The sequence below is a fragment of the Anolis carolinensis genome, chromosome 3 (genome assembly GCF_035594765.1).
Source record: "Anolis carolinensis isolate JA03-04 chromosome 3, rAnoCar3.1.pri, whole genome shotgun sequence".
NCBI classification, from domain to species: Eukaryota; Metazoa; Chordata; class Lepidosauria; order Squamata; family Dactyloidae; genus Anolis; species Anolis carolinensis.
Genome location: NC_085843.1, coordinates 109,935,927 through 109,960,614, shown reverse-complemented (window position 1 = coordinate 109,960,614; position 24,688 = coordinate 109,935,927). Strand labels below are relative to the sequence as shown.

The window sequence follows — 24,688 nt, the reverse complement described above, 5'->3', positions numbered from 1 at the left end:
GTTCCAATCCAACAGAATATATAACATAGACAACATGTGCCTGAAAACTCTACTCAGATTAAGGATTCAGCAAAGGAAAGCTGGTTAATCCCATCATGTACAATCTGTCCATTATTTTGTGAGTTAAGTATTTTCTATTTTATTATATTTGTTATGTTTTAGGTTATTTGCTCCCTGCCACAAATCAATATACAAGCTAATATCTCAATGAAACAATGATAAAATATTCAACACACAATGAAGCAATCTGACTTTCTAGCTCATTACCAGATCTGACAGAAACTATACGGTTGACTCCATCCATGACAGTGAGTGGATCATGGCGCCGCTCTGTGGAACACTGTCGATCAAACTCTACTCTAAGCCCTTCAGCACCTACAGATTAAAGCCAGAAAAATACCATCAGAAATTTGCAACAAGAAAACTCTGAGGTCAAGATGGAAAGTCAACCAATATTTTTTTATTTTTCTTTTCTTTCTTTCTTTTTTTCCCCCTCCTGTTTTCTCTTTTCACCTATTTCCAGAACCCTTTCACCTCTCTCACTTTCCTATCAATATATTGTTCCACCACTTTCAATGTATTATGTTTCTTTACAAAATAAAAAATAATAATGAAAAAAAAAGAAATTTGCAACAAGAGCCCACACACAAGCTAACTCTTTGTACGGCTTTTCAAATCTTTTGTATTGTGTATTTAGCAAGATTTCCCTGGTTTTATCTATAGGGAGTTATTTGAGTCCCTGTAGAAGAAAAGTGGGAAATAAATAAATGCATTTTTCCTAGAAGGATCATTTTAAAACTTTGTATAAATAATATCCAAAGTGCAACTCAACATAACCAATAGGATTGTGCACACATTTCACAACTGTAAGTCCAGAACTCTATATTAGCCTTTAAAGGCTCTTTACCTGAGTATTAAACCATTAAAATACATTTTTTTTCTTCAAGCACATAAGTCAACATGTTTTGGGATGACAATCTAAATGCAGTTCCCCTAAAATGATCTAAAATTAATTCCAGTATATAGTCACAGACAACACAGGAAGCATTAGATTACATAAAACTTGTGAATACTTTTCCCCATCTAACAATTATTGCATTATGCCCAGGGATGTCCAAACAATCCTTATGTGAACTCGATAACAGCTGACATATCATTTTGGTCTACATTTATCAAAGAGACTGAAGAATTCAGAATGGAATTGACATCTTTTTTCATTTGAAAAGAAACAAAGAAAGCCTATATAGATATTATTTACAATGAATGTACAACTACTCCTTTTAATAAGCATTTTAAGAAATTTAGTACCTGGTATTTTAACTGTGCCGCTGGTGGAAGTATCATCTGTATATGGATGACTACTTTCAACCACCACGGGTTGTGAAGACAAACGGCCACTCTGTGAATCGGTTGCCACATCTTCCAGTTCTGTGACGCATAGCTCCAACAACATATCAGCAACCTAAAAATACAAATCTTTTGTGATTTACTCTTTGCAAACATAAAGTTTCTTTACGTCTCAGGCAGAAAGTATAGGGTGACAGGGGCATGTGTCCCACCCCATCTCCAGGTGACTTGACTTTTCTGCAGAAAATGCAGTGTGTTTTCACATTTGTGAGACTAGCCTTAGCAGTACAGATCAAGAAAAAAATACAAAAATAAATTTTTGAGCTTTTCCCAAAGAAACCCAAAGAAGATACAAGTCCAGTTTTCTCATCAGTTTCTTACACATATTTTACATGTACTGGTACAGATTGAGTATCCCTTATCCGTAATGCCTAGGACCACAGGCAGGGCCGTAGCGGGGGGGGGGGGGGGGGTTAAGGGTTCAACTCTCCCCCCCCCCCAAAAAAAATGTGTCAGGTTAAAATAAACTGGTTTACTCATGTATTGTAACTGGTTAACCAATTTATGAGTAAACCAGGTTTTTTTTAACCTGACACATTTTGGAGGGAGGTGAACTTAAAAAAAAAACCTCTGGCTACAGCCCTAACCACAAGTGTTCCATATTTTGGGTTTTTAAAGGTTTTGGAATACTGGATATACATATCTTAATGATGGGACCCAAACTGAAACATGAAATTCATTTATCTTTTATATTACGCACTTAGCCTGAGGCATTTTATACAATAGTCTTAAAAATGTTGTGTATGAAACAAAGTTTGTGTACATCAAAGCATCATAAAGTTCTTCTCTCAGCCACCCATGTGGACAACTCTGGATTTTGGAGCATTGTGGATTTTGGAATTCTGGACAAAGGATACTCAACCTGTACATATACACGTATATACTCTCTTTGCAAACTTTTATTTTTTCCAGGTCAATCTTTCAGTGGGAAACATTTTGACTCAGCTTGTTTATAGATTACAATCCCATTTCAAAAATATATTTAAGAATGCCACTTCATGAGCACTTGTTCTTCAATGCTTTCCATAGTCTTTTAACTTTTCAGAGTCAATTTAATCATTAGAAATTTTTATATACTAAAAAACACTGCTGTTAAGGGAGTAACTGGTTCAGAAACAGCAAGGGTTATTTTAACACACCTGAGGATAAGCAGTGCCCATGCCAGACAGAACAGCTGAAAGAACATCTTTCCCCTTCTCTCCGGCACGACTGGACACGGCCAGCTTCAGCAGATCCACCATGACTCTGGTGTCATCTGGGACCAGGAGACCAGTGAACTCATCCAAGTACTGTGGCTCAGGACCAGAGACCTTACTTTGGCTTTCCACGTCCTTCAAAGGAAGATGGAAGCCAAGGCAAATGAAGAAAAGCTTTACTTACAGTAACTAATAGAGCTCAGAAGAAAAAGGAGGAGCAGCAGCAGCAAACCTAAATATTAGCCATTAGCAAAATAGAGTGGACTAAGCTGAATAAATACAAATTATGGAAATGGTCTATGCTGGTTGAAACTAACAACTGGATTTAGTGTAATATCTACATCTATGGATTCTATTGTTACAGGATATCAGTTTATTTTTAGTTCACCTGCTATATCTCTACTTTAGCACAAACTTAAACATTTTATTTTTTTAACCACAATGGAGGAGGTTCTACACTATCTGACCACTCTACAACCCAAATCTATCAACTGCTGTCAACATTTAGTTGCTTCTGAATATACACAGTAAGTATATCTAATGAAAAATAGAAGCAATACCTCTTTGGTTTTAGTCATTGTCTCTGCTATTATACTGGCTGCTCCAGGGTCATCAGTGACAGGAATGAAAGGACGAGACGAGGCTGCTGTGGACGAAGGAGTCACAGCAGAGGGAGTTACAGAATCTTCTGAAGAAGCCACCTAGTCAAAAGAACCGCATGGCAATAATAAACAGAGGCCGTTAAATCAGATACAACAAAATTTTGCACAGACAAAACATCATAGCTTATAGAAGATACTTCAGGACTAAAATGTTTTCAATGCTCCCAAAAAATAAACGATCATTACCAAAAACAGGTTCAAAATCACATATAAATCACAAGTGCATTCCTGACTTGCCAATTTTTTTTATTTTTGTCTTAATCCTTTTTTCGGGGGAATCTTACTATAAGGCAAACAGAGTTTGCCATATCAAAATAAGATTCTGAAACCTTAAAATGTCTATTTCGTTGGAACAATACAATATCTAAAAACGTTTGGAATCTTATTTTATCCTATGTGTTGCAAGCTCCACACATAATTATTTTTAAATGAAACTAAGAACTTGCCTACATAGAATATTTTATACTGGAATGTTACATCAATGAAATACAGGCAAATTAAACAGTACCATTTTGCAGGAATAAAGCAATAGTTCTGTCCACCTTATCCACGTATGATGTTCATGTTTTCATTTGAAAAAAAATATTTACCTCTACCCTCCTGTCTTGCCAAGGGGTTGGGCTCAGTCGCTCCTCTACATCTACAGCCAGCATACTCTCGTCTCCATTTGAAGCGCTGCCCGTGGAAACAAGGTCTGGAGGAGGTGCAGGGGATGAAGATAAACACTCCACAGGTGCAATCATACTTGCAGGCATTAGTGCTCCAACCACAGCATCCCTAAATCAAAATAAACATATTCACTATACAATCAACCATACACAGCTTGAAAATATTCAAACAAAATTCCAAAACCTTGATTTTTCCATTTTACACAAGAGACACAATTTTACTATGTCAGTGTATATAATGGGACTTGAGCATCCATAGATCTGAGTATTCAGGGTGAGTGGGGTTAATAGTGATTCTGGAAACAGAGGATACCAAGGGCCCACATTTTTTTCAGCTACATACACGATTTCCCATTTTATGAAAATTGTATGGAATTACCACAGTTCATAGTGCTAGCCCTAAGAGTCACCCTAAACCACACATTACCCATTGATAAAACTACAGAGGAATGTTGTCCATCTCTTTTTTAAAAAGTGAGAAGGATCAACACATAGGATCTAAAGGCAAGAAGAATGTCAACCTATAAAATGCATTAACATACTTTTTATTTATTATTTTATATACATATATACATATATACACACACACACCCACACACACACATATATGTATGTGTGTGTGTGTGTGTGTATGTGTGTGTGTGTGTGTATGTGTATGTGTATGTGTATATATATATATATATATATATATATGCATGCTTTTCTCCCAAAGCAAGCAATCGGTTTGCTTTATCTAAGAACTGCACATACTTCCAAGAATGTGATTAAAAATCTGGCCTATTATTAAGCAGACATAACGTCAAGTAGAAAAGATATGCTATTGGAAGCAACTGTAGTCTCTAATGCACATATTACACATATTTGATGATGGAACTCTCTCTCATGTATTCTCACAAACATAGAGCATATCCACTCAAAGTTAACCAACAGATTTCCTAGCCAATTACAGTTGTTTCATTTGCATTACTTTATTGGTATATAGATTTTCTTCAGAAACTCTATTAGGCAACAGAAAATTTAGAATGGTAAAAAGTTTTGTTTTGTTTTTATTGCAATTTCCAGAACTCTATTTTGGCTCCAGAAGTTATTGTTCAATTATATTTTCCAGGGTCTGGAAAAAGCTAGAGACAGCCCAAGGCCAATATGGACACTAAAAGAAACTGTGTGCCATCACCTGTCTTTTGCCACATGCTCACCTGGCATACATGATTTGCAGTGAGGTCAGTATATGAGATAAGGCCTGCTGTTTGGCAAGGTTGCCATCTAGTGACAAAAGGATTTTGGCAAGGGAAGGTCGGTTAGGTTTGGAGCTGTTTGTACCATTGATTTTGTTACTAGCAGCAGAAGAATCTGCATCTGATGGGACACCTACAAGAAATAAGAGAGTAGTTTAATTACATGTCTCAGAGAGGCATGTGCATATAAATTCAAGGATAATACATTCATAGATTAATTTGATTCATAACATTTGCTCAATATATAATTATAAAGATGTACAAGTAAGAAGATTAAGGTAAAAGTTTTCCCCTGACATTAAGTCTAGTCGTGTCCGACTCTGGGGGTTGGTGCTCATCTCCATTTCTAAGCCAAAGCTTTGTCTATAGACACCTCTAAGGTCATGTGGTCAGCATAACTGCATGGAGCGCTGTTACCTTCCTGCTGGAGTGGTACCTATTGATCTACTCGCATTTGCATGTTTTCGAACTGCTGGGTTGGCAGAACCTGGGGCTAACAGCAGGAGCTCACTCTGCTCCCCAGATTCGAACCACCAACCTTTCAGTCAGCAAGTTCAGCAGCTCAGTGGTTTAACCCGCTGAGCCACCACGGGCTCCCACAACAAGTAAGAACTCTCATAAAATATTTGTTTGTTCTTTCTTCAGTCGTAGTATTCCTCATAAATGGTCCCCACAGCATGATTAAACTCTCATATACTCCTGCTTTGTTAAATTTTATAACAACTGAAATTAAGCATATTTCCCCTCTCCTTGTGCTTCAGGCCAGAGGGGAACATGCTGAAGTAATGAGCCATTAAGCCACTATTTAACTCTCTCAATGGCACAAGCCCCACCCCCACCCCCACCCCCAACTGCAGCCCGGCACATAGGAGTAATTTCTCTCTCTAACGCCTTAACAGCATTGTCGGAAAATTAGCTATATATTACCTAAATAGGATGCGCCTAAAGGGTCTCTTGCTGTTTGAAAAAGAACTGGTTCATGCACTGATGGTGTAGCTACATCCATTGTCGTCCAAGACACACTGTGGGAAGATCCACATGCTACACGCGTGATTTTCTGGCCTTCTAGACCCTGGACCAGAGTGGGCTTTCTGTTAACCGTAGTAGTCCCATTGCCTTGCTGTCCATGATCATTATCACCCCAAGCGTAAACCTGTCAATAAAGCAAGGAATTCTTTGCTTCACTTTTTCTAGTAAGCCTATCATGTATTTGTTAGCGAGAGGCTTCAAGTTATTTCCAATTTCAGATGTTCAAACCACTACACCACATTGCCTCTTTTAAGATGGAAGTATAAATAGCAGATTTAAAACCAGATATGCTCTCCATACTTTTCATTCTGTATGAAACCTATGCATGTAACTGAAGGAAAACAAGGGTCTGTCTAAGGTGGCATGAGGGGATAAACCCAATTTTGGAGGATTACTCCTCCATAGCTTCCCTGAATAATAATACACAGTAATTCCAAAAAGGCTTTGGTTTACTTCAATTCTATAACACTTAAAAACACAGTACAAATAAAAACTCATATACTGACTAGTAATTATTACAAAATCCAAATTTTGATCAAAGATGTATAAATAATATAACAAGGAACAAAAACAGCTACAGGGTGTGTGTGAGAGAGAGGGAGATTTCACATTGACTCTGGAATGCCCTTACAACATGAAATTCCTTCGTTGTTTACTTTTAAAAAATGCATACATTGATTATTTCAGAAGGGTTTATTTGGGCTTTTCTGCTTTTTATTTCATCTGTGGAATTTTTAACACTGTTACCACAGGTTGGTACTTCACAATTTTACAGAAGCTATATTTATTAAGTAAACATTATAACATTGAAAAAAAACAAAACTATTATCTGACAAGTTTTTCATTAGTCAAAAGAATTCAAATCACTTAACATAGTGGCGATCCACATAATAAAATGATTAAATTAAGGCACTGCAGTCTAAAAAGCTAAAAAAAAGAATAGCTACTCTCTTTCCCCGAAAATAAGACAGTGTCTTGTATTAATTTTGACTCACAAAGATGTGCTAGGTTTTATTTTCAGGGGATGTCTTATTTTTTCTTGTACTTTAGCAGAAAAGAGACACCCCCTAAAGAATCAAAGTGACACACTGGTTGCCTGACTCACACACAGGGCCACAAAAAATATGGGCTGTAAAATACCTGGCTCCCACACACTGTCTCGAGACTGTAACGATCTCCACAGCAGTTCCTGGACTATTGTACAGCAAGAACGGTACTGCAGCTTCCAGCCACGAGGGGGAGCTCATCACAACAGACCCGCTAGGTCTTACTTTCGGGGGAGGCCTTATATGTAGCAATTCAGCAAAACCTCTACTAGGTCTTATTTTCAGGGGCTGTCTTATTTTTTGGGGAAACATGGTAATACTAGTAATGATTTTGAAAGCTTCACAAAATTATTGCATTATTTTGTTCAGCATTTGAGCATTTACTCATTTATTGCCAGGAGTCTGAACTTCAGTTCTGAACAAGCGGTAAGAAGTAAATTTTATTTTTTTCCCATAGAAATTACTATCAAATAATGGTCTTCAGAGTGGGCTGGGAAATCAATCAAATCAAATCATTTATTTCGATCATAGACCAGCACAGGAAATAAAGGTCACAGTTACAAACAAACTTGGTATGTTTAGTACATTTAAAATGTGAGGATAGATACTAAAGCACAATAGGGGGAGGGGAGCGGAAGGAGAAACAGGGTAAAAACATACATTGCACAGGTCTATCAGCAAATTATAGAATCAAGGGAGGGTGATTACTGGATACATAGTTAACTTTCGGGACCAGTCATCCTCTAACAGATTTTGTATGCTGCTGCACAAAACATTGGGCTGGCAAGTTTTTCTTACCTGTCCTGTGTCAGTGACGGCCAAGCAATGGAGGGCACCTACAGCCACATGAATGATCTTCTTCCCTCTCAGTCCTTCTACTACTTGCGGCTTTCTTACATGAACATCAGTGCCATGTCCTAGCCTGAAGTAATCTCCTTTGCCCCTGGAGATAACATATCACATTGGGAATTCAGAAATCTTACCAGGCTCTAAGCATTTGAAACCAACAGCTAAAAAAATATTTTCCCCAGCAGATGAGGAGAATGAAGTCTGTATGCTTATGTATTTATTTTATTCTCACGGAATTCTCTTCTCTCTCTTCCCCTCTAAATCTATAGTACAGTAGAATCTCACTTATCCAACATAAACGTTGGCAGAACGTTGGATAGCAAAAATGTTGGATAATAAGGCGGGATTAAGGAAATGCCTATTAAACCTCAAATAACATTATGATTTTACAAATTAAGCACCAAAATATCATGTTTTACAACAAATCAACAGAAAAAGCAGTTAAATACATGGTAGTGTTATGTAGGAAGTATAGGTTGCTTACCTGTAACCGTATTTCTTCGAGTGTTGATCTGTGAAATTCACACTTATGGGTTTCCCCAGTGCGCCTGCGCAGAGTTCGGAACCTTCTGGAAGTTTAAAAGTGAAACAAATCGGCGGGAGCCCCGCCCACTCTCCCCACGTAGTATATGTAGCCGTGGGCGGGGCTACGCCTCAGTTCTCCGCCGCAGACAGCAGCTGAGAGACCGAGGCATGACCTCAGCGGGGAGGATGGGCGGGCTGTGTGAATTTCACAGATCAACACTCGAAGAAATACGGTTACAGGTAAGCAACCTATACTTCTTCTTACGTGTTGTCTGTGAAATGCACAGATATGGGTGAATAGCAAGCTACTAACCTTGGAGGTGGGTCATGCTACACAGGAGAATAACACTGCCCTGCCGAACGCGGCATCCTTCTTCGCCTGGATGTCCAGCTTGTAGTGTGACACAAACGTCGATGGAGATGACCAGGTAGCTGCCTTGCAGATATCTTGCAGGGATACACCCCGGAGGAAGGCTTGGGAGGCTGACAGTGACCTGGTGGAGTGTGCAGCTACATGCGATGGTGGTTCTTTGCCCGCTAGTTGGTAAGCCAGGCGGATCGCCGAGGTGATCCAGGAGGCCAGACGTTGAGAAGTGACTGGAAGGCGAAGAGATCCACCTGAGGAACTCCCCAACGTCTCGTGATGAAGCGAAACTCCCTGCAGTGGAGTTTCCATTCGTGGTTGATGAGGGGAGTTCTGCTCAGGGAGTCCGCTAGGACGTTGTCCTCTCCCGGCAGGTGAATCGCTATGGGAAAAATATTCCTGCAAATGCACCATTCCCAGATTTGTGATGCGATGGAGAGGAGAGTGAGTGAGCGGGTCCCTCCCTGTTTGTTTATGTAGGCTTTCACTGTTGTGTTGTCCGTGACAAGTTGGATGACCTGGTTTTTGGTAAGGTGGGCAAAGGATTTCAGGGCCTTTTCCACGGCTAGGAGCTCCAAGGCGTTGATGTGGAGCTTTTGCTCTTGTGTTGACCAACGGCCGTGGGCTGTTAGGTTCTGTAAGTGTACACCCTAACCTAGTGTTGATGTATCAGTTGTCAGTGAGACTGAGGGGCGAGGAGAAACAAACGGAAGTCCCGAGCACACATTGGACCTCTTTGTCCACCATGAGAGGGAGTTGAGGACGTCCTGAGGAAGTGATAGGACAATGTTTTGGTGATCTCGGATTGGGTCGAATTTCCGGACGAACCAGTTTTGTAAGGTTCGGAAGCGGAGGCGAGCGTATGGTGTAACCACTGTAGTTGAGGCCATGTGGCCTAAGGTGGATTGGATTGTCCAGGCGGACGCTCGTCCATAGTGGCGCAATTCGGAGACCATAGTTCTTAAGTTTCTGAATCTTTCCTCTGGTAGGAAGGCCTTTTGGGACTGCGTGTCTATAAGGGCGCAAATGAAGGTGATACGCTGGGTAGGGGAGAGGTGGGATTTTTCTCTGTTGACAACGAGACCTAAGGTCTGCAAAAAAGATAAAGTGAAATGAATATCAGATTGCAATTGATCGCGGGATTCCGCTGATAAAAGCCAATCATCCAGATACGGAAAAATCGTTATGTGGTGTCGGCGTAAATGGGCTGCCACTACTGACATGCATTTGGTAAAGACCCTTGGGGCTGTGGAAAGGCCAAAGGGTAGGACGTTAAATGAGTAACAGGAGTCTCCTATTGCAAAGCTGAGAAATCTACGGTGATCTTCCATAATGGAAATATGGAAATAAGCATCCCTCAAATCAATAGACGCAAGCCAGGATCCCTTCCTGATAAGGGGAAGGATGGTGGGGAGTGTCACCATGCGGAATTTACGTGGTTTGATGTACAGATTAATACCACGTAAATCTAGGATGGGGCGAAGACCGCCACCGCGTTTGGTTACTAAGAAGTAACGGGAAAAATAACAGGAAGAAACGTGGTGAGGAGGGATGGGGGAAATTGCCCCTTTGTCAAGTAAGGAACTTATTTCTTCAAGGAGGGGGTCTGAGGGGGAAGTGGCACAGATGTGTCCCACGGGTGGCAGGGAAAGGAATTCTATAGCATAGCCACTCTCTATAATGTTTAGCACCCAGGCATCTGATGTGATCTGTTGCCACCGTTCAAGGTATGGAGAGAGTCTATCAAGGTAAGTGTGGGTGGTAAGGGGGGGAAACATAGTTTGAACTGGGGAGGAGTGAGTGGTAGTAGGGGGAGAGGGGCTAAAAGCGCCGTCTCCTATTGTCTGCCGGTTTTGTTCCGCGGTACTGACCCTTCGTGGGGAGGGGTGGTCCGCGGTTGCCTGTTGAGGCAGGCTGCTGCCGTTGTCTTCCTCGAAAGGGCAGGGGACTGTAGCGGCCCCGGTAGTATTGTGGTTGATAAGGCCATCGCCGATGCTGGGAGGGGTAGGGTTGGTATTGATGTTGTCCATACTTGGTGATGGTTTGTTTCATTTTATGAGAATGTTCGAGCTGGGAGTCTGTTTCCGGGTTGAAAAGTCCCGCTTCATCCATTGGTAAGTCTTCAATAAGGGAGCGAGCGGAAGGAGACAAGATGGCGGCTCGGAGCCATGCATGTCTTCGTAGGGCCACTGCACTTGCAAGGAGTTTTCCCGATGCGTCGGCAGTATTCTTTGCTAGGTCCTTTTGAAAGGCCGTGAGAGATAATGCTTCTTGTTGAAAAGCTTTGGCAAGGGTTTGTTGATGAGTGGAAAGAGAATCGAGGAAGGATTCCATTTTAGTCCAGAGAAATTTTTGGTATATACTCATGTATACTCCATAGTGAGCCATACGGGCGAAGAGGCAGGCTGAGGTATAGAACTTTTTGGCCATTACATCAAGTTTCTTACCCTCTCTGTCTGAGGGTGTAAGCTGTGCCCTTTGAGTTGGTTTAGGTTGGGCGTCTGTAACAACTGAATTGGCCTTAGGCATTTTTGCAAGCCAAGAGGCTGTAGCGAGATCAACCCTATAAAGGTTTTCAGCTCGTTTTGGAGTAGCTGGTACTAATGATGGGGCTATCCCCACAGTTTTGATAACTTGTAGTAAGTATGGAAGGGTTGGGAGGGCTGTGGATATTGGGGTTTGTTGTTCTGAGGAGGAAAAACAGGGATCTTCCACAACATTAGCTGGTTTGGGGGTGGGTAGGTTAAGGGCTTTTGAGAGTCTAATGAGGAGAGCTGAAAAGTTTCTAAAATCCTCTGCCTGTTGAGGGTCTTGATCTGTTTCAGTTTGAGGGGGTGCCAATGAAGGGGTGTCTCCTTCAGATGCATTTAGATCCCTGTCTTGCAGTGTGTCAGGGATGGGAGTTGATTGGATGTGAGCTAGCTCCCTTCCTTGCTCAGGCAGATTTGGTTCAGCTGCCTGGGAGGAGCTGGAAGGTCCTTGAGTGGGAGGCAGTGCCTGTATTGTGGCCTCTGGTCGGGAGGCTGAAGCAGAAGGAGGCTGCCTGGGCACTGGAGGAGGAAGTTGGCCTCGGTTTGGGTAAAAATCATAGTAACAAGGAGCCCCATAGGGGAAGGGGGGTGGAGGGGGATAGGGATAAAAGAAATCAGCATAATAAGGGCGGTTGCGGCCAGGGGAAAAAGACCTGGAGTAGGAGGATGCCCTGGATGGGCTCCTAGAGCCTGAGGCCCTGGATTCGAGGGAGGGGGAGCGCCCACGGTACTGAGGAGCCCTCATGGTGCGGCCTCGCCCCTCCTCCTGGAGGCTTTGCCTGTCTGGGGTTGAGCGGGGAGGAGGATAAGGCCGTCCCTGAGTGGGGAAGGGCTCTGCAATTTGGCCATCAGGGGCAGCTTCGCTGCTTGCTTCAGCGAGAGGCTGCAAAGAGTTAACTGGAGACAAGTGGGGAGGAGTCTCCTGCGGAGAGGGCGGGTTCGGAGAGCCTCGGTCCCGAGGCATGTTTTCTCCAGCCCGGTTTTGCAGCGGGGGACTCAAGGGCTTTTCGCCAGTGAGTTGCCTCCCTTTTTTTTTGCTTTTTTGAGCCTTCTTTCTGTTTGGCCTCCCTGGTCCTGGAGGATTTGGCTTTTTTGCGTGGCGCTTCAGGCACCAGGTAATCCTCGGCAGCACTCTCTTCCCTGGCTGGGAGGGAGTTTAAGGCCTCAGTTAGGAGAGGAGGAGGGGAGGCCTCTGGGCAGGGCCGTTTTTGGGCGCGTGTTTCTTCTGGCGCCAGGGCTTGCTCATAGAGGACGGCCTTAAGGCGGGCCTCTCTGTTTCTGCGTGCTTGGGGGGTGAAAGATTGGCAAATTGGGCAGGTTTGGGGAACGTGCCCTTCCCCCCAAGCACAAAAGGCACATGTTGTGCCTGTCTGAGTCAGGCAGCTTAGCTCCGCATGAGCTGCATTTTTTAAAGAATAAAGTAGACATTGCCTGATTCGTGGTCAAAGTCCAGTCCAGAAAGTGGGGCAGGAGAGGGCAGCAAGTCAAGGCCAGTCCAGAGTCAAAAACCGTTGCAAATCCAAAAGAGAGGAGTACAAAAGGTTCCTACTGTCTGCTGTCGCGCGGAAAGAAGAACTGGGGCGTAGCCCCGCCCACGTCTACATATACTACATGGGGAGAGTGGGCGGGGCTCCCGCTGATTTGTTTCACTTTTAAACTTCCAGAAGGTTCCGAACTCTGCGCAGGCGCACTGGGGTAACCCATATGTGTGCATTTCACAGACAACACGTAAGAAGAATTACTGTATTTACGAATTTAGCACCAAAACATCACAATGTATTGAAAACATTGACTGCAAAACATTGACTATTAAAAATTGATTACAAATAAAGATAGAATTGCATAAAATGAACTTACAGTAACAACATTGTCAGAAGTTAAATCCATAAAAAGTTCAGTTCTTACTACCTAGAGAAACAGCTGTGGAAACGGTCAGGAGGCAGACTGTGTTGGATAATCCAGAACATTGGATAAGCGAAGGTTGGATAAATGAGACTCTACTGTACTCTCAATTTCTCATGTGTTTAAAAGGAAAGGCAATTTTTGCAATTGAAGGGGAAAGAGTTGAAGCAGCTTTGCTCAAGAGGATTATTTTGACCCCAGAGCCCTTATTCTCAGCCCATTCACTGAAATAAACATGCACCTAGATTTACTTTTTTCTTTTCTTTTTTGTCAAGCAGATCTAACAAAATAACATTATTTAATTATTATGTGGACTTTTCCAATATAGACCATATGTACTGGTATTATAAAGAAAGCCTTGGAACATAAAAAGAGCCATGTTGGAAAAGACTATAAAGATCCACCTACTCCAGCCTACTGACTCTAAAATGGCCAACCAATACCTTTTGGGACTCCTATAAGCAGAGCACAATGGCAACAGAAGCTTCTGCACATGTTTACATCAAATGGGAATGCATCATATTGCTCCTTAATACTGGAGGTAACACACCACCATTATAATTAGGAACCACTAATAGCCTTATCTTCTATCAACTAATCTAACCCCTTTTTAAAGTTGTCTAAGCTGTTGGCTCTTACATCACTGAGGAGCAAATTCAATCATTCATCTGTAAGAGTTGGGAGTAGTTTCAAAGTGGGACAAAAAAAGTTCAGTGATAAGAACATTATTAATTTATCCTAGCTTGGGATTTTTGGAAAAAAAACAAAGAAAATCAATGAAGGCTGTGCAACTTAATTGACCTTGCTCTTTAATTTTGCTCTGAAAGTGTTCATTGATCAGCTGCCATTATTTCTCGCCTTTGATGGTTGCAATTATAATAAATTAGTCTTATACAACACATCATATTGCATCGATTTCACTGATTCTAACAAATGCTTGCAATTTGTTAAACATGACATACCATGTCCACACCACCCCAGACTTGGTAAGAGCCAAAGAGAACTGAGCTCCGCACTCAATTTGGCAGACTCCTTGGCCATTCAGCCTTTCAATGTTCTGAGGAATGTTGCATCCTTCACTTCCTCCTCGGCCCAGTTTTCCAAAATCTCCATCTCCCCAGGAAAATACTAGCCCTAATAGAAAAAGAAACTCGGCATTAGAGATTGCAAAGGTAATGCAATATTTAAAGTGCACTAATGAAAGACTTTTTACCCTCATCTGTCAGTGCCAAGGTTTGAGCATCTCTGCTCCCACAAGCCACCTGAATCACTCGATGACCAAGAAGCACTTTAACCTACAACACAGAAAACATAGGGCTTGAAATGCATCCATCTGAAATCATTGCCCATTTTAGCGACAAACTTACTCCCTAACCAGTTTTGATTAGAAAGTGAATTTGTTATAAGTCTTTTGTGTATGTCTCACAAAAGATGCATACACTCTTACACCAGATTTCAAAAGAAGCCAAACAGTTGGGGAAAGTTAAATGGACACTTCTGGGTTTGTGCAAGGTGGACTCAGGAAAACAAAGTGAAACAAAGGGCCATCCAAAATCTTGCTCAATCTAGGCATCTGTCTTCTGAAAAAAGCAACACCTTGGGTCGTCTCCTGATCAAATCAAGAGCAGTAAAAGTTTACATGGAAGCTTACTCTTTACACACTTCCTCAGACAGTCCCAACTTACACTGAAAGCTTAACATTTCATCCATTACAAGCATAAGGAGATGTTACACACACAAAACCAGCACTACATATTGCATGAGGGCATTTCAGCTGGTTTTCATACATCGGCAAGTGTATGTCTTAATATGGGAAACTAGGAAAACATCATACGACCTTTACCATCTTTGGTTTAAGTTGTGTAGTATTGTCTCCATGTCCAAGCCGACCATATTCACCAAGGCCCCATGAATATAATTCCCCACTGGAGGTGATGGCAGCACTATGAGAACTACCACAGGCAATGTCACGAATACGTTTTGTTTTCAGTGCTTCTATCAGCCTTGGTTTATCACAGTTCCTGTAAACAGAACATAAAACACATATGAAGTATTTCTGTTTACTCAGTTTATTTGAAGATATTATCCTTTATCTGATTTGTAATCGATCCACTCCTCTGAGCTTCACACAAATATATCATTTGTCAAAATATATGATTATGTGCTATTCTTTTTCATATAATACAATTTATATAAAGGTATTATATATTAAAAAAAATATAAGCAATCTATTGCACACATTTTGGTTCTTCTTTTTTAAAACAGAAGGTTATTTAAAGAGTGGTGAAATACCCCGAGGGAAAAAAGCAGAAGACAGATATGCCATGCATTACAATGACAAAGTATCTAAATTACCTAAATTACAATAATAGCATCCACTATTACTTCCATATCACACTAAGTATTTCAACTCAACTGTCTACTTTTTACGAATCCCTTCACTGAACAAATATAGCTAGCTAGCTAAAAATGATGTGGTAAATAATTCAGCAAGCCTAAGAGGTTACCAAACATAAAACGCTTACATTCTACTGAAATGTCCAAGCTTTCCATCATCTCCTTCACCCCAAGAGAATACCTTGCCATCAACAGTTAAAGCCATAGCATGGCGTCCACCTGGAATGGATAGGAATATGAGAAAGTGGTCAAGTTAACATCAAAGTAAGAACAAAACAAAAAAAATACTGAACAGCAGTAAGAATCTTCAGAGAATAGCTATACCAGCAATTTTAAGTTTCCTCACTCCCATCCATGGCAAATCAATGTACTAAATTCTCTTTAATATTCAGACTTAGCTTCAAATCAGGGAATCAACTTGAGCCTGATTGAGAAACGCACTGCACTTTTGTTTTTCTTCATATCAAAACAGAATCTTGCCACCTGTTTCCAAGTCTCAGTTCTACCCAATACAAAACAGGAAAATTATACCTGTTAAGAAAAAATGGCAAAATCCAACCAGACCAGGACACCAGTACATTGTATTTCTATTTTATATGACACTCCCATAATGACAGAAGTCAACATTCAAAATTAAATCTTTATTAACGACCATTCATATCTGTATTCTAGAATAGATGTGGCACTCCATCTTCACATACATATTTCTCCATTCAGAATATTATGGAGAAAAAACACAATCCTAAAACACAAACATGTAACTGACTTTAAACTGTTTTTTAACTGATTTTAAAAGATTAACGCACAGAGGATGAGAAATGAGGAGGTAATATGCCATGCTTATTTATTCCCAAAGAAAGATAGAACCGATACCTGAGTGAACAGCAACTTTCTTGACTACATAATTACTGAGAGCCGTAATCTGCCGGGGAATAGGAACCGTTCCACTTGATAGACCTAATCCCAGTCTTCCATTAGTGGCCTCTCCACAAGCATAGACTTTGCCTTCTACAGTCACTAAGACAGAGAAGATATGTACAATTCAAATTTTGAGAAAGACAAACTTTTTACAATACATGCAGTGCCTTACACAAAGGAAAGTTAACACAATTAAGAGTTTCCTCACCTGCAAAAAGACTTTTAGAGCCACCAGCTACCTGCACCACATTTAAGGCAGAGAGGGTCTCAGAAAATGAAGGGACTTTTATCTGCACATGGCAAATAAAACAAAATATAGTTATTAGATCAAAAAATTAGTTTATAGGCTGATTTCTTGAAAATGAATGTTTTGATTAAAAACTTTACTTTTGATATTATTTGAAAGAAAATCTGAATAGACTTCAAAATGTGCTTGTTTGCTTTCTATTTAATTTTCCACTCTCATTCAATACCTAAAAATTCATTTCACTTTTATGATTTACTGCCCTCTTTAATATATCTGATATGTTTACTAATGTTATGATATTTTTAAAAAATCATTTCTAAGCTGAGAAATTTTATTTATGAAATAAATAAATAAATAAAAACTGAGAAATAAAAATTATAAAAAGAATATGAACAATATAGCATCAAATGAGGATAACTGGCTCCCCAACCACAAATCCACCACCTCCTTTTCTAATAAAATCCAGAGCTCACTATACTGGTCAGGAGTTAATCATAGACCAAATAAGTCAGCATATCCAAGTGTCGGACACATGGCTGATACTTCTCCTTCAGCAGTCCCCAAGGACATAGAGTAAACTGATTTTGAAACTTAGTAAGATTTCAAAAACATTCAGTCATATGGTACAAGGATGTGCTGTTAAATGAAAAAATGTAATGGCCTAAAACCAATTGCTAGTCCCAACCAGAGCTAATTTAATGAACCACTGCATGGCAAGCCAACACTTCTGTAAATCCCACTGAGTCAATGTATCTACTCCAGTTGAGATTGGCAATTGCTTGAGTACTCTTATCAAAGTTTTCTTTATAAATGTTGAGTATCTCATTGACAGCTCTATTCATATCCAGCTCTAAATAAAAGAAAGTTGACTTCTCTAATATTGACAAGATTTGGAGATGCAGCCACCATTTCAAGATAGCCATTGCCTAAGTGCTGCACTAATAAGATGTCAATAAAACAGTATTTATATCTCAAGTTCCATTCTTGCTGACTATAAATGCAAAAAGACATGATCTATGTGTTGTTGAAGGCTTTCATGGCCGGAATCACAGGGTTGTTGTGTTTTTCGGGCTGTGTGGCCATGTTCCAGGACATGGCCACACAGCCTGAAAAACACACAACAACCCAGACAATATCTGTGTTTGTCCAAGTGCTTCACATTTCTTTAAGATTTTTCTCTTGCTTGATTCCGACTTCAGCAAAGAACCAAGCTGCTAAATGTGGACTACATCTTTCCTGTTCTGCTGCTGTTGAAATGCAAATGTTTCGGCAATCCAGAGACTCAATTCAGATGATCAGATCCACAAGGATAAGACAGACCTACTGCTGTATTCACTATTTTTCTCATTTTCACCAGCAAACCCACACCACTACTGCCTGTTTCAAATAGTAAAGTCAGGAAGCAGACTGTTTAATTCATTTTATAAATTTTAAACATCCGGTACCTTTGACCCTTTCAGTCCTCCCAGTTGGTCTTTATCATTCAGGCCCCAAACAAAAACTTTGGTCCTTATTGTAGCCACTGATTCCAGGCCAGAAGTCTTCTTTCTAACAAGACTATGTAAGAAAAAAAGGCCTATCAGTTTAAAAACCTTCCTATTGAATCACATTTTCTGCCTGTTTACCTCAACTTTGTCTTCCACAAGTCATAGGCGGGGGGGGGGGGGGGGATTAATAGTATGAAAACAAAATTGCAATTCACCATAATGCACTCTAAGAATCCTCTGTTTGAGAGTCCAAAAGAACACTAAGAGGGCTTCCAAAGATACAAGAATTCAATCTAGGATTTTTCTTATTGTTTCATATAAACCATAAAAGGCAATAGGCAAAATATATAGATACCATAAAGTTAAACATAGCTGTGCTCTGTTTAAATTGTAAGACCAGATTCCTGACACCAATTTGTCATTCCAAGCACTTGTTGTTTTAAAGAAAAACATTCTATGCCCCATACTTTTGGGAGGAATCCTTAAAATAAGAGAGCTAAAAAGTTCTTCTCCCCATTCCATGTTTTCTTGATGCATGCAAGACCATACTCTTCATCCACATTTCCCTTTCACTTTTAACTTCACTGCTCCAGTGAGCTGCAGACACTACTGGAATTAGACTATAAGATACTTTTATGAAAACATGCTTAACCTTTGTGTAGTATAAAACATTTCAAATTTTCAGTTCATAGTGAGTTTTTATAGCATATAACGGCATATTGTAGTTACCAACACAAGCAATATTTTTAAAGATTTCTTGTTGCAATATGCCATACCTCCCAGTATTAGCTTTATCATCATCTTCTTCTTCATTATCAGAAGCAAGAAAAGGGACTGCAGCTAAGTCTTCATCCTCTGCCCGGATACGCCCCAATATACTGAGACCATGTATTTTGCAATCGATGCCAGAGCTCCTGCACTGTTTTATAGCAACCTCAATATATCTGTGATACTAAAAGTAAAAATTATTACAATTCTATAGCCCAGTTATTAATACATTCAATCTCAACAATAAAAGCAACATGCAAAAAGCTTGGAAACTGACTCTTTTGTTCAATTGCTAAGGCATATATTTTTGCCAACTTAAAGAAATAAAGACTAGAAGACATAGCTATAATCGTCTTCCGGCCAAACCCTCCACCAAATCAACGTTCTTCTCAGCTGTAACCTCCCTGAGCCTGGGCATTCCCTGGTCAATTAAGAGCACAGAGGAGCAGCAAACAAGTTACTATTCTCCTATACTCTAACAGGCATCCACAGGAACAATATAGAACATTCCTCAAAAGTCTTCCTTAGAAGTAGCTTATACCGACCTCTATGCAGTCACCAAGAAGAAGAACTGTAGTGTCTGTAGGATTAATAGTGATTGTCCTCAGCTCAATGAGGTTGTTTAAAGAACTTCCACCTATAAAACAGATCCATATTTGACAGAGGTTTTATATCAATGCCTATGTGAATACACAAAACAAGTATTTGGTCAATAATGGATCTGGTTCTTCCAAAACCTAACACTTGAATACCATACCTGAAACTACAACCAAGGAGGGCATGTAGCTGCTGTCCGCAGGATCCACAATCATTTTCAGTCTGTGCACTAGGACATCAGGGCAAATCTCCAAACGGATCCAGTGCTGGAAAATATTGATTGCATTCAGTTACCTAGAATCTTCAGGAAAAATACTATTCCAATTACAGCAGGTCCTCCACATTTGCAGGTTTATCTTTTGCTGATTTGATTATTTGCAGCTTTGATTAAAAATAGCCTCTCTAGGAATCTTATGGTCCTCCAGTTGCACCTCTGTAAGCCTGAAAAAAGTTGGCCACAGAGTTGTTTGTTGGCCACATCCATGCTGAGGCCACCTTAACAGGTGCAACTCAGGAATTCATGGCTGCCATGACGACCATTAAGATGGTCCGCCCCAGGAGACTTATGGATCCTGAGGGATTCCTGACATCTCTTGGGGTTCTGTCTGCCATGGAGGCTGACGATCCTGTCGATGCCTTGGTCGCTCGTTACAACACCGAGTTGTCCATGGCTATTGACATGATCGCTCCCGAACGTCCCCTCTCGCTACGTGGAGTTGCCCCGGCTCCCTGGTTCACCGGGGAGCTGGCAGAGATGAAACATGGGAGAAGGAGACTAGAGTGTCGCTGGCGGAGAACTTGTGGCGTTTCTGACCGAGCACGGTATAAAGCCGCTATTAGGCCTTATTCCGCGGTGTTGCGGGCAGCCAGGAAGGTTTTCACGACTGCCCGCATCGCGTCTGCAACAAATAGATCTTCTGAGTTGTTCCGAGTTGTTGGGGAGCTCCTCCACCCTTCTCAGGGTGGGGGGGCACCTGACTTCTCGGCAACTTGGTGTAGCGAGTTCGCTCACCATTTTGCAGACAAAGTCGCTCAGATTCGTTCCGACTTGGACGCCAGTCTTGAAGCATTGCCAGGTGAGGTAACCGAGGCATCTGTCTGTTCGATCTTGTGGGATTCGTTTCAAGTTTGTGCAACCTGATGATGTGGACAAGATTCTTGGAGCAGTGAGGGCGACTACCTGTGCCCTTGATCCCTGCCCATCTTCGCTTTTAAAACAGGCCAGTGGTGGGTTAGTTGATTGGTTTGTGGCAATAATTAATGCCTCCTTGGGGCAGGGCAAATTTCCATCTAGCCTAAAACAAGCCGTGGTAAGGCCAATTTTGAAGAAGGCCTCATTGGATCCGACCAATCCTTGTAACTACAGGCCAATCTCTAACCTACCATTCTTGGGCAAGGTCTTGGAGCGGGTGGTTGCCTCTCAGCTCCAGGGATTCTTGGAAGATACGAATTTTCTGGACCAATCGCAGTCTGGCTTCAGGCCTGGGTTCAGTACTGAGACGGCTTTGGTCGCCTTGGTGGATGACCTCCACAGGGAGCTGGACAGGGGGAGTGTGACCCTGCTGGTTCTCTTGGACATCTCAGTGGCTTTCGATACCATCGACCATGGTAACCTTCTGGGGCGGCTCTCTGGGATGGGCCTTGGGGGTACTGCACTGCAGTGGCTCCAGTCCTTTCTGGAGGGTCGCTCCCAGTTGGTGAAGATGGGGGACACCTGCTCGGACCCCTGGCCATTGACCTGTGGGGTCCCGCAAGGTTCTATTTTGTCCCCCATGCTTTTTAACATCTATATGAAACCGCTGGGAGAGGTCATCCGGAGTTTTGGAGTGCGGTGCCATCTCTACGCGGATGACACCCAACTCTACTACTCTTTTCCACCTAAATCCAAGGAAGCCCCTCGGATTCTGGACCAGTGTCTGGCAGCTGTGTTGGCCTGGATGAGGGTGAACAAACTGAGACTTAATCCCGACAAGACAGAGGTCCTCCAGGTCAGTCGTACGTCTGATCGGGGTATTGGGTGGCAACCTGTGCTTGACGGGGTCGCACTCCCCCTGAAGGCGCAGGTCCGCAGCTTGGGGGTCCTTCTGGATTCGGGGCTAACGCTTGAGGCTCAGGTGTCGGCCGTGGCCGGGAGGGCCTTTGCACAATTAAAACTTGTGCGCCAGCTGCGACCATACCTCGAGAAGTCTGATCTGACCATGGTGGTCCATGCCTTAGTTACCTCTAGACTGGACTATTGCAATGCGCTCTACGTGGGGCTGCCTTTGAAGACGGACCGGAAATTACAACTAGTACAGCGTTCGGCAGCCAGGCTTCTAACTGGAGCGAATTACAGGGCGCGTTCTACGCCTCTGTTTAAGAAGCTTCACTGGCTGCCGTTTATTTTCCGGGCCCAATTCAAGGTGCAGGTTATCACCTACAAAGCCCTAAACGGTTTGGGACCCACCTACCTTAGAGACCGCATCTCCCCCTATGAACCCACACGTTCTCTTCGCTCATCGGGGGAGGCCCTCCTCTCGCTCCCACCACCCTCGCAGTCACGGTTGGTGGGGACGAGAGAGAGGGCCTTCTCCGTCGTGGCCCCCCCGGCTTTGGAACTCGCTCCCTAGAGAGATCAGGCAGGCCCCTACCCTCCTCTCCTTCCGTAGGAACTTAAAAACCTGGCTCTTTCAAAAGGCCTTTCACACTTAATTTGTTGTCGGACTGATCTATCTGCCCATTTTATAATAGCCCCATTCTCAAGGTGTTGCCAATGTTATATTGCATTTTGTCCATTTCTACTGTGAAATTACCTTCCCCATTTCGGCACATTCTGCACTTTGCCTGGGTTCAATGAATTAGTCTCCTGTGTTAATATTGTATATTTTATGTCGATTTTAACAATTGTTTTTACTGTAATTGATGTTTTTATTGGATAATTGTTTTATTGCTGTGTTTTGATATTTGATTGTTTTATCGGGCAAGGCCCCATGTAAGCCGCCCCAAGTACCTTCGGGGAGATGGGGCGGGGCATAAAAATAAAGTTGTTATTATTATTATTATTATTATTATTATTATTATTATTATTATTATTATTATTATTGTGTTGGAGGATCTAGAGACACCTAGAGAAGTGTTCTCTCATGTAAAAAAAAACATATATTTTTTCCATGCGCCCCTAACCCCACTGAATGTGAAAGTGACATTATATGCAAACATAAAAGTACTTCTTAAAATTCTAAATCTACAAATATAGTTTAAAAATGACTATCTTTTTTAAAAACTATTATTATATTCATATTTAAAGCAAAAAGAAATGATAAATGAATATTGATAATTGCATATAGAAGTAAATAAGGGTGAGAAGGGTGGGATATAAATATTTTTATAAATAATAAATAATAATAAATAAATGTTGCAACCTTTTTTTAAAAAAAAAACTTGCCTTTCCTTGGGAGCCAGAGGACTGCCAACACTGTTCACCTCCATCAATCAGACGTGATGCCTGATTTACAGAGGATGATACATTTAGATTTTTAACAATTCTCGACCAATCATCCAGGAGCATTCCTCGCTGGCTACTGTGACGTCTCTTTAACTGTTTTCCGGAACGGCCGCAAAATACTGGAGACTGACCTATTTTTAAAAGTTAAGAGTTACAGTCCTGAAGACAATGATATTTTCTTTAGTATTCGGTATATTTAAAGGCCAATGCACTAGACTAGACTGCTTGTTGGATTGCAAATTCTGCGTACACAAGTCATCCTACTGTTTTGTGCATTACATGGAATTTTGCACATTTGAAAAGCTTGTCAGAGATAATGCAAAATCTGGTAAAGTTGTGAAAATGGAGTTTCCAAAATTAATCTTTAGAAAAGAAATTTCCCAGAGTTGAAATCACATTCAATTATAATAAATATATATATATATATATACCTGGTTCATTTATTCTGCCAAATGTGTGCCGTGTGTTGTGCTTCCGGGTTTTAAAGCAAGTTTCACAGAAATCAAAGTCATCACAGTTTCTGCATTTAAACCGAGGTCCATTAATGGGAAACATCTGACAGCCATCACACCTGATGAGAACAACACCCATATCCCTCTCTTAGTTAATGATTCAGTTTAAAACATTTAATATGAACAGCTTCTGTTTCTACACAGCTCATTATCAAAATTTCCATTTTCATGCTTTTCAGCTAATGCCATCTCTTAGGAAATTTCAGTTACAGAAGTAAAAGATACAGATTTCAAAAGAGCACAAGAAAAAATGATCAAAGGATTAAAGAACAACTTACGTAACCCCTGGATGAATGCTGGGAACTAGTTCCATTTCTGACAACAGTCCAGTCCAGTGAGACTGCTGAGGAAAGTCAACAATGACATCCTTACCATTGGCACTAAAAGCTGTAACAAGAGAAGGCAGGAAAGTTAGAGGTGCCTCTTAGACACGCAAAAAGAGAAAGACAACAGAGAGATCTGTAACTTGATATATATTATATTGATTGCTAGTATTTATGAAATTGCTGGAACTTTGGGTAATTTTTAGCATATCCTTCATCATTGATTTAAATAACTTTTCTGTTTGCACAAGAAACCATCTGTCTGTAGTAGAGATGTTTCAGTATTCATTTCTCTAACCTGCGCCAAATATTTTAAGCATGAAAACTATCTAACTAAAAAATAAAAAGAATGCAATCACTTTGTCTTTAACAATGAAATAAGAGCAAACATATATATGTGTTACATCTTTTTTAAAAATGCAGAGGTTTCCTTGGTAGCCAAAGAACAAAATACAACAAAATCCAAAATATACCTTTGATTAGCCAATGAAAAAAGTATAAAATACATCATGTTAGCTTTCAAAGCCATTGGCTTCAAAAC

General features: G+C 41.0%; 1 protein-coding gene across 5 annotated transcripts in view; it reads right to left on the bottom strand.

Moving 5' to 3' along the window:
* herc2 (HECT and RLD domain containing E3 ubiquitin protein ligase 2) overlaps window positions 1–24,688 on the bottom strand; it is a 143,699-nt gene that overhangs the window by 36,455 nt on the left and 82,556 nt on the right. For 4 of the 5 annotated variants that reach the window (XM_062975356.1, XM_062975352.1, XM_062975353.1 and 1 more), the window contains exons 51-71: window positions 24,103–24,211; window positions 23,744–23,883; window positions 23,253–23,443; window positions 19,989–20,094; window positions 19,777–19,868; window positions 19,240–19,415; window positions 18,422–18,533; window positions 16,938–17,019; window positions 16,685–16,828; window positions 15,940–16,030; window positions 15,252–15,435; window positions 14,628–14,709; window positions 14,377–14,548; window positions 8,042–8,186; window positions 6,096–6,321; window positions 5,130–5,301; window positions 3,856–4,042; window positions 3,164–3,304; window positions 2,547–2,738; window positions 1,309–1,462; window positions 268–375 (exon numbers count right to left, since the gene is read on the bottom strand). In XM_062975356.1, coding sequence (XP_062831426.1) covers window positions 268–375; window positions 1,309–1,462; window positions 2,547–2,738; window positions 3,164–3,304; window positions 3,856–4,042; window positions 5,130–5,301; window positions 6,096–6,321; window positions 8,042–8,186; window positions 14,377–14,548; window positions 14,628–14,709; window positions 15,252–15,435; window positions 15,940–16,030; window positions 16,685–16,828; window positions 16,938–17,019; window positions 18,422–18,533; window positions 19,240–19,415; window positions 19,777–19,868; window positions 19,989–20,094; window positions 23,253–23,443; window positions 23,744–23,883; window positions 24,103–24,211 — 3,006 coding nt within the window. The remainder of the gene's footprint in view (window positions 1–267; window positions 376–1,308; window positions 1,463–2,546; window positions 2,739–3,163; window positions 3,305–3,855; window positions 4,043–5,129; window positions 5,302–6,095; window positions 6,322–8,041; window positions 8,187–14,376; window positions 14,549–14,627; window positions 14,710–15,251; window positions 15,436–15,939; window positions 16,031–16,684; window positions 16,829–16,937; window positions 17,020–18,421; window positions 18,534–19,239; window positions 19,416–19,776; window positions 19,869–19,988; window positions 20,095–23,252; window positions 23,444–23,743; window positions 23,884–24,102; window positions 24,212–24,688) is intronic. The other variant, XM_003218784.4, reaches the window with a different exon arrangement.